The sequence below is a fragment of the Pteropus vampyrus genome, unplaced genomic scaffold (genome assembly GCF_000151845.1).
Source record: "Pteropus vampyrus isolate Shadow unplaced genomic scaffold, Pvam_2.0 Scaffold444, whole genome shotgun sequence".
Lineage (NCBI taxonomy): Eukaryota > Metazoa > Chordata > Mammalia > Chiroptera > Pteropodidae > Pteropus > Pteropus vampyrus.
This window is the reverse complement of record NW_011889225.1, coordinates 898,906-909,541: the sequence shown is the minus strand read 5'-3', so window position 1 is coordinate 909,541 and position 10,636 is coordinate 898,906. Positions and strand designations below refer to the sequence as shown.

Sequence of the window (10,636 nt, the reverse complement as noted above, 5' to 3'; positions counted from 1 at the left end):
CACTGCTAGAACTCGTCATTAGGTCAAATCCTAAACACTCAGATTTGATTATGTTCCAAGAAAGATTAAAGACAACCAGAAGGTTTTTCTAGGTTTTTGTTCGTCATTTAGTTAAACTATACATAGCTCACCCGCTCTCCAATTTCGGTTTGGTCTCCAAATGGCAGTAAGTCAATATCTGGCTGAAGAGAACAGGCATCTGTGACAGCTTTGTACCTTTAGGAGAAATTATTTTGAATTTTTAGAACACTATTAATATACTGCCCATAAATTAAGTCCCAGATTCAGTATCTTGGAAGCTGAAATACAACATCTATTGAACAATATTTATTGAACAATTTTATATATTAGCCTCTACACTAGGTTTGTAGAAAAAGATAAATAGGTATTAGTTCCCATGATTACAAAACTAGTGATTGGAACACAAGACTGATATAGAAACATATAATAAAAATGTACCTTGTTAGGTGCTCTAGCAGAGGGAGGTAAAAAGTGCTCCTAGAATACATAGGAAGAAATGACTGACCACTCTGAGAAGATGGTAACGTCTTTGTAGAGGAAGCAATGTATAAATCGTATCCAGAAAGATGAGTCATAATTAGCCAGGAAGAAAATGAGGGAAAGGAAGCTTTAAAAATTGCACAAAAGTGAAAGAGTTCACGGTGCCTACGAGGGACAACAGGAAGTTCACCAGGACGAAGGCACAGGTCATGGGTGGGTGTCTGTGTGTACTGTCATGCGTGCTGAAGCAGGGAGAAATGGAAGAGGATGAGGACTGACAGTACTCGACTTGCTCTAAGGCTGGGACTGTAAATCGGATGGACTGATAGTTTAGGGAAGCATAGAGATTGAAAGTGCTGGGAAAAATATCAATGCTTTAATTTTCTCAATCACCTAGTCTTAAAATTTTCAAGTCATTCTTGATTCTTCTCCCTTTTCTCCCTGCTTTTATTTGTCCATCCTTGTTCTAGAACAATTTTCTGTCTACCGCCTCTTTCCATTTCTATAGCATTCCATGCCTGGATAATTGTTCCAACAAACTTCTAAATATCTCCCTGCTCCTAATTCAGATTCATCTCATATATATCCGTCATTATACTGCCAGATTAAACATCACATCTACCTTATTATTTACCTTACTAAAACATGCTATGCCTCCCCAGAATGTACACAATTACAACCAGTTGGCTTTTAAGGCCCTTCACTACCTTGTCTCAGCCTTCCTTTACAATCCAGTTTCCCACTGTCAATATCCCCAAATATCTCTCCGTCTGGTTTCTTTCCAAGCCCGAACGACACCCTGTCATTTAGGTTCTTCCTCCCACACTGTTTCCTGTTCCTGTCCCCTTCTTCATGCCCCTCCTTTGACCTAATTCTTTTTAACTTTTAACCCAGCTTAGAGTTGTAAGACCCACCTTTCTGAGAGTGGTTTAAAGAAAGAGTCATATCTTTGTACATTCCACTGATACTTAAAAGATGGATGAAAGGTAGCATATTCTGGCTGCTTCCAGTCACTAGATCTCTCAGATCCCACAGTTTACCTCTTCTTTCCACAGTAAACCCTCCTTCTGCTCCTTACTTGGGTTTTTCCTTCTGCTTATCAAGAATCTCAACACTACTACTACCACCACCACCCTTCCTCACCTCACACACACATACATACACACTTCATTTTAGGTTGTTTAGTTTTAGTGTACAAATTGTCCTCAGCAAGTGTACAGAATGGACTTAAACTTCCAATGAGGCATCTCTTAAAAGAGTTGAATCAAAAGACCTGCTGATGAGATTGGAAGTAGGGCAAGCAAGGGAGGAAATGAAGTCCTGATGTAAAGATTCCAGACACCATGGACCAAACACAGGATAAGGAATAGTTGCTCGTTTTAGTTCTAAATTTTATACATTCAAAGTTACCTCTGCTTGTTGAAAGGACTTCCAAAAGTAATATTTTCTTCTACTGTAGCATTTAGTAGCCAAGGCTTTTGAGCTGCATAAGCCACGGAATACCTGCTCCTACTGTAAAATGAACAAGAAAAACAAAACACCAAAATTATGCAAGGGTACTATGCTGCACGTGTATTTTAGCATAATTAAATAAAACAAAAGTTGATAAAATGTCTCATATACAGAAATAGAAAACTTCTAAAAGAGAACATTTTAACAACCGCCAACCTGATTAACTGTTAAATATTCCACCTAAATTAGAAGGATTAGAATTTAATCAAAATGTCACACGATGTGGAAAATTTGATTTTACTGTGCTAACGTAATGTTTTAAGGTAGAAACTATTAGTTGAAATTTTATTTTTTAAAATGAGTATAATTTTTTAAATAATTTGAGGAGTGATAAAATTCACTCATAGCCACAGATATTTTACTTTATATAACTATGAATTTAGTGCGCAGACCTTAAAAAAGATGTGAATTGATACTATAATTATAGTGTATATTTGTGGCTTAATAACATCTACAGATTTTAAGATAATATGTAAATATTTCAAAACAAAGAATAATGTCTTGAGGAATCCATTTTAATACTGAAATTACACAACTAAAACTACATAGTTCAATACATATTGAAATAGTTTTCACTAAAATGATAACCTCCTACCCCCATATTTTTGGTTTACAAATTCTAGCAGATGTCTATATGTGAGACTTAACTTGCAGTAATAGGTAAAATGCGTGTGAGCTGAAGATAAAGAAGATGATGAGACTGGAGCAGGGAAGGGGTCAGCTTAAAAATCCTACTTCCATAGTTAGTTCATCATCTGTAAGTACTAATTAAGGAATTAAGGTTAAAAGAGAGTAAGGTTAAGAAAAAGAGTAGTTAGAAATGCGTAGTGATCATCCTGAAACATTATATCTAGGAGTTTAGAAGACATGATAATATATAGTATTATCATGATCTAGTGATCTCTTAGATAACCATATGTCCAATAAAACAGTGGTTCCCAACTTCTGACATGTCTGCTTTCCCTTCCCCCAAGTCTTTTACGATTTTTTTCTTTTTTAAATACATGACACACTTGGCTCTCCATCTCTACCTTAATCACAGGTTCCATCACTGTTTAACTCATAAACAATATACATATTAATTTTTGTACTTTTATTTTATGAAATCCCAAACCCAATACATTAAGAACAGAACTGAGTTTCAGCCAAAGTTGAGACATAAGTGAGAGAAAAACGACTAACACAGTGGGCCATTTTGTTTGGCAGATTAATTCTTTTAGCAGCCTGCAAATGTTGAGAACCACTGCTACTGGAAATATACTGGCACATTTTAATAAATAACTTTATACATCATCAGAATGAACAAAATGACTAGGAGTAAGAGATTGAGTATCAAGTAAAGTCTGAGGAAGGAAGTTATTCTTATTAAATGCAGATTAAAATAGAAATAATACCTTCTGGTTGCTTCAAAAGAAGGTTCAGATTCATTTACACTGCAAGTATGGCAAACAATTTTCATTAATTATGAAATGTAAATATGACTAGCTTCACATAGGTAAAAGATAAAATAAACATTGGACATTAAATAGGTATGTTTCCCAAATGGTTTTTGATATTAATTTCAAAGATAAATAGGGTCAATTACATTCTTTTTTTATGTCTTCACTGGCTAAGAAATAATTAGTATGCTTTCAAAAGATAGATAGCACTGTATATTTTCATACAAAATTTGGGTTCATACAATGACATGGGTTCTAACTCCAAGTCTGCTCCAATTAGTTGTATAAATTTAGATAATCTCTTTAGAATATTTCCATAGTTTTTAAAAGAATTCAGAATCTCCAAGTCCTCCTTACCTTTAAAATTCAAATTTAATCTATTTAAACTACTTAGCTACCCTAACGTATGAGAGGAAGAAATACTTTTGGAGCTCTAAACTTGAAAGGTTTAAAACACAGCCTAACTCTTAAGGAACTGGGAAGAAAGACATATTCACAATAGGTCAAACTGAAACATTTAGGTATAAAAACTGATTGATACAATTTTTGTAAAAAGAGGTGTTTGACTAACTAAATTGAGATATATCTATATTATGGGGAAAATACCTGAAGACCTATTTATTTTATTTTTCTAAAGTTTAATAATTCAGTTGAATTTCATCATTCTCAAAGAACTGAATTCAAAAACCACACACAGAATTAAAGCCTATAGGCACTCCAAAATAGATCCTATTTGAATTTGAAAAGCATCATAAACTTTTGTGGAGAAAATTTACCAAAGCACTATACCTGGTGATATTTGGCTTAGTTACTAATGGTAAGATTTTACAACTGCAAATTACTAATGACATCTTGGAATGGTTAATAGAGGCAGGAAGAAACGATCTCAGACTAAAAATTCCCTCTCAATAATGATTATTTCCTGATTTAAATTACTCATAAAAAAATAAAGTAATAATATACAATTTCCCAAGTAATATTTCCCACACAATATGCTTTAGATGCCAAGAAATTTGGATTTTTTTTAGTGATAAAAAGCCAATAAATGACCTCAATGATTTTGTTAAACTGAGGAAGAGAAAGCACAGAGGAGGAAAGCAGATATGTGGCAGAAATTAATGGATTAATTTGCCTGCTGGCCATCCAGGTGTAAATGGCTGTTAGACATGTGGAAAGCCCATCAGACATTTGAAAATGTCAGCCCAAACTGCAAACAGAAATTTGGAAGTCATCAATTTATTCAATTAATATTGATTAAATTCCAACTCTACTTATTCAATATTCATTTAAAAAAAATTTATTGATCACTACTCAGTGCCAAAATACTAGGGACACAGTAAACAAGGAAAACTCATTCTTTTCTTCATGCTGATTTCTGTTTTGTGGGAGTGTGACAGGGAATAAACATCATAAAAAGTGAAGTAAAGGCTGATATTAGTGCATAAAAGACCCCCAAGGGTAAAAATAAAGTTGATGCCAAAGTAATAAGTAAGAGTGTGCTAGATGAAAAAAAAAAAAAAAAAAAAAGGTGAAGAGTATTCCAGACTAGATAAAATATATATTGAACGGCATTGAGGTATCCTGGTCATAGACGAAACATATGAAAATTCAGCATGGATGAAATGAGTATACATAGTGAGTGAAAAAAAGTACTTGGTGAACTTAAAAAGTATGCATGGCCAGATAATAAAAGGGCTCTTAAACCATTTTACAGAGTTTGAAATTTTCCTCAGAGCAATGGAAAATCACTGAAGGGGTTTAAATAAGAGAGGTTTGTTTTAGAAATATCACTCTGATTGCAGAATGCAATTAGTGAATCAGAGAGAGCAAGATTGGAGGTAATATAGATACCACTGGAGTCTGTCAGAGTCACAGAGATAAGAACGTGATGCCCTGAATTAGGGTAATGGTGAATGAATGAAAAGAAGTGGACATATTCGAAGATACCTAAGATTGCGTGACTGACAAGATGAGAGGCAGGAAGGAGAGGAAGGAGTCAAGGACATGGAACAAGAAAGAGGAAGTACACATGGTGGGAGAAGATAGTGAATTCAGTAGCAGTCACGTTCAGTTTGAGGTACATAAGGAATACCCAAATGACTACGGTGAGGAATCAGAATATGAAGCTCAAGAGAGATCTGGTAAATGAATGAAGACTTTGAGGGTGACTTGACTTCATGATATATGCCTTAGATACCAAAGAGTTTGGATTCCACTCTTTATTAATGTAAGGTCAAAAAATGGCTTCAACAATTCTAGTTTGTTTCATAAGCAAATAAAGGAATAGGAGCAGACAGGAAACTAAAGTTATAGGAAGCTATGATTGCCTACCGAGTATAAAGGCAGAAAAGAAGGGGACAAAGACAGAATCCTGTAAAACATCACTATTGCCCAGATGCCTGAGGAAGAGAAATCTGCAGAAAGGACCAAGAGGAGTGGGAAAAAGTTTTAAGAGGTAAACTGAACTGTGAGTTTTCCTGAAAACTAACCAAGGAGACCTTTTAAAAAAGAAAAGTGTGAGCAACAGTGTTAAGAGGCCAGGAGGTCAAGAAAGATAATGATCAAAAAGTTCCCAATAAACTTAACACCTAGGATACAACTGCCAGATTTGATAAAAATAGTTTCAGTGGAGTGGTAGAGGTAGAAACCTGACTGCAATTGACTGAGATAAAAGTGGAATAAGAGGAATTAGAGTAAATGACTGAAGTCTTTTTTTTTTTTATCTACAAAAGGAACGGAATATGGCAGTAGTTGTGAGTTGAGATGAGAGAGAGAGACAGAAGAAGAGAGAGAGAAGTGGAGAGAGAGATAAAGAGATAGAGAGGAACAGAGAGACGAGAATTATGTTTTTCTACAAATAAAAATGGGAAAGAACCAGGGGCTAGGTACGATATGAAACAAATAAAGACAAAAAGACCAAATACTTTGGCTTTAAGGTGTCCCAGTCTAGTGAGAAGACCAATCCACATTACTCATTTGAACAAAGTGCAGAGGGACCAGAAGAGAAAGTACATTTCAATCCATCTGGGAGAATAAGAGGCTTTGTCAAAGAGATAAAATCTACGTTGACACTAGAAACAAGGGTGAGGCTACCAATCTGGCAGGACATCAGACACCTAGTACATGCCTTTAAGAACTACCTGCACTTCAGAGCTACTGGAACACAATAGTAAAAGTGGGTGGAATAGCAGGACCTGAATTTAAAATGTTAAGAACCAGATCATGAAAGGCCCTGATATGGTATGCATAGGCCTTTGGAATATTTCTTTTTTTATATAATAAAAAAATTATAAGCAAAGGGAAGTAATTAGATTTGCGCATGTAAAAAGAGTAAACTTTGCAATGGTAGGAAGAAAGGCGAGGGAGTTATTAGAGTGAGTAGTTCACATAAATGATAAGTACTTGAACTAGGGATATTAAAGTAAACATAGAAATGTAAGGACAGACATAAGCAAAGTAATTGGTTGGATTCTGTAGGCAATAGAGAAAAGAATATAAATTGAACTTTGATCTCTGTTCTCTTGGTAGAGGTGTGTCCCCACCCCCTGAAATCAGTTGGTAGGCTTGGGGGCTTGGGGGCCTACCAACTGATTTCAGGGGGTGGGGACACACCTCTACCAAGATATAGGAGAAACAGGTTTTGGAGATATGAGAGATGAATTCAGTTTGTATTTGTTCAATTTGCAGCTTGTATAAGACTTTTTGGAGGAGCTGTTAGGTCGTCAGAAGAAAGATCTTGGCCAGAAATATACATTAGTTTGTTTTAGTACAGAATAGCTGAAATCAAGGACATAAAATTTAAGGACTGAAGTAAAGAATGAAGATACGACAGTAGACTGCAGAAAGATTGAAGGAGAATTAGAATATTCTTCCCCACCTTCCATCTCCATTTCTATTGCATCTCCTAACTTTCTGACTCATTAATTTTGGCTTATCCTTAAAATGCATGTTCAAATATCAGTCATTTATTCACCCTCGTAAAAAAGCCTTTGTTGCCTCAGGTCACCTATTATTTTTTTCTTATAAAACACTGTACTTCTTTTTCCTGGCATTTATAAAATTTTAACCAAATAATTAATTATGAAATTATTTTCTTGTTTCCTTATGGCCTTTTCTTCTAACAGTAAGCTTCATGAAAATAGGGGCCAGTTTCCCTTGTTCAGTTATCTACCCCCAACAACTAAAACAATGGTTGCATGATATAGGTGTGCAATACATGTTTTTAATAAATGAATACATGGAAGTGTTATGAACACCAAGAAATGAGTTGGTTTCAAGGAGTCATCAGTGGTGAATATTTTCAAGTTAAATAGGATTAAGAACAAATTATCACGATTCAGCATTTAGGCAGTCATTGGTGAGAACTTTTCAGCCAGATGCAATTCATTGAGTAAAAGGGAAGTAAAGAAGTTAAGTATGAGCAGACTCTTCTTTTAAAAAGAAAAATGCTCCAGCTGTTTGAGGGATAAGCAAGACCATTTTTTTAATGAAGTGTAATGGAATGTGGAGAGCCAGGAATTAAAAACTTCTATAAGAAAGAGCATTAATTAATGTAATAGTGTCTTGAATTAAATAAGACACCATATTTCTTCATTTCTGAAGACTTCTCCTTGCAAAATTTCTGTATATCTTTCTTTAAGAGTAAAAGTTAAATATCAAATATTAGTTTCAGAGGAAAGAAGAAAAGATAGATATATATCCATTTGTAGGTAGTCATCTTTCATAAACAAAAAACATTATCCTACTCTTTCACTAACATTTTCCATGAATAATGATGTAGTTCTTAGCTTCTAGAGACCACCTACTCCAACTCTTTCACATAGCAATGTTTAATCAAATTCATTTGTGGAAGTTTATTTTTTCTCTTACCAAATAGTTATCTGTGAATTCTAACACCGGGTCTTATTTGAAAATCTTATATATGAAAATAAATCACTGGATCCATCTTTCAGTGTAGTAGTGAAGGCAACAAGAGAAAGCAAAGAAGTCAGATGGAAAATCCTCTTTCGGAAAATGGCATAAAATTTCACTTCTGCATGCAGGATGTATGTGTATTTTCCTTCGAGAGTAAAAGTTAAACTTGGTATTATAGCAACTTCCTGGAATCACAGTTGATACCTCATGGAATGGGAAAGAGTGACTTTTGCAAGCTTAAAATAGAAACACTATTTTGAAGAAGGGGAGCTAGATGTAGACACAAACATGTTATATTCTGTCTCATCTAGGAAAGCTGATTGGATGTGTTTTAATTCCTTCATGCCGGCAAAGTCTCATGAAAAGGAGTAACTTCTCAACTTCACCACTCTTAAAAGAATTGAGACATGGTTATAAAGCTAATTACACCAGAAATTAGAAGATAGAACACCAGGACAGATGGGGCCTGATAATAGGCTGGTCAATGGCACAGGCAAGAGGGAAAGGAAAAGAAAGGAAAACCAAAGATAAATGGCGGCTCCGTCTCACATAATTACCACAATTATTCTGCATCCTGGACTTCCCCACTGGAACTACCTATCAGGTTAAGCATCTTAGTTCTAGCTCCTCAAATATCAGAAGAAATTATTCTTTATCATGACAACTAGAAAAGGACAATTTCAGTCAGGCAGAACATTTGCTTTTCAACAAATATAAACCATGCCTAGATGCAGGAATAAGAACTCTGGCATTGTGACATTTTTGGAGCATATTTTAGACTTCCTCCTCTCTCTCATTTTTCTCTTCTGAATCTACAAGATGTCAGATTAGGTCAAAAGTAGCAATTTCCAAGGAAACATCTGTAGATGTCTTTGATGTACACAGGTTCTACCATGCAGGTGTGTCCTTGGTTAGCAGCAGTGCCTTCTCTCCTGCCCAAAGCAAATATTATCACTGCAATAGGACAGAGTACTTTACTGAACTTTGCTCATGCCAGTCTATGAGGATACATTTAAAAATAAAATTTATGCAACTAGAGATACATGCAATGGTGAAATGATGACAGCAAGGCATTTGGTGCCTTATCATAGCACTTTATCATTTGGGCTTTCTTATTTTTTTGAGCTTTAAAAAATATCAAACAATTTAGTCTGCTAAAATAAAGTACTCCTTAGCATTTGCACATCATCAGCCTATCAATATTGATAATTTCTAAATTAGTTTTGTTCTAATTACATTTATATGCCTTTCCTCATTGAACACAACAGTTTTTTTTCCAGAATGAAGAATAATCATAAATAACTCTTTAAAAGGTCAGAATTTTTTAAATATTCCTTATCTGAAAATATGTTTTATCATATGTTAAGGATATCATGGAAGAAAACTAAGAAATTCTTATAATTAAAGAAAAATGGAATTTGTGTTAGCTTACCCAATCTCTCAGAGGCTGACTTAGTTTGTAAGTTGTGTTTGTACCAGAGCCAACATAAACATTTTTTTAAAGAAAATCTTAGTCCTTCTGCCATTAAGAAATGGAATGATTGTCTATTAAGGCAAGTGTTCATATAGATGATTTTTAAATTATGGAGACTTTATAACTACTTAGAATCATCTTAAATCCTTTCTCACACCTTAACCCTATTTGTCTCTTTCCCTAAGAGGTAATCTTTTACTAGCTTTTTAAAATTAAGATCTATTGGAGAGATTCCTTTCCTATTTCTTTCCAAAAAAAATCTTAACTTCTACTGAGTAAATGTATGTTTTTACCTTTGTTAATCTCTTTGCCTAGCTTTCATGAAGCTCAGAGTAGAATTTGCAGCCCATATTTTATAAATATGTAGGACTTCAGTGCATGTGTTCCATATTTCAAATTATTATTTAAACCTTATTTTCTTTCTTGATATCTTTATTTTCAAGCTTTATTATACTACATTATTTTAAATAAAATAATTCACAACCTTTACAAAATGAGATAGGATATCTTGCTTAAGCACTCAAGAAAATAACTAGATTGTGTAAAATATTTTCCTAATTTCCATATCATTTATTTATCCATTATCAAAATGATAATGTTTATTAATGATAATATTGGGTCACTATGGGTCAATATGACCCAAGTGAAGCCAAGGGAAAAAAAATCTTTAACACTAGAGATGACTAGATGAGAATGTCTTAGCAGCATAAAAATTAAATCTCAAGCTTTTCTGTTACTGTCTCTATTGTTTCTCTCAGTTTTAATGATAGTAAAACAAAGTAAAAACAAAACCCAG

At 34.2% G+C, this 10,636-nt stretch overlaps 1 protein-coding gene across 1 annotated transcript in view; it reads right to left on the bottom strand.

Annotated features, from left to right (window-relative positions):
• Positions 1 to 10,636, bottom strand: part of ABCC9 (ATP binding cassette subfamily C member 9) — a 120,603-nt gene that overhangs the window by 50,954 nt on the left and 59,013 nt on the right. Inside the window, 3 exon segments of the mRNA XM_011381579.2 lie at positions 132 to 216; positions 1,912 to 2,013; positions 3,408 to 3,446. Coding sequence (XP_011379881.1) covers positions 132 to 216; positions 1,912 to 2,013; positions 3,408 to 3,446 — 226 coding nt within the window.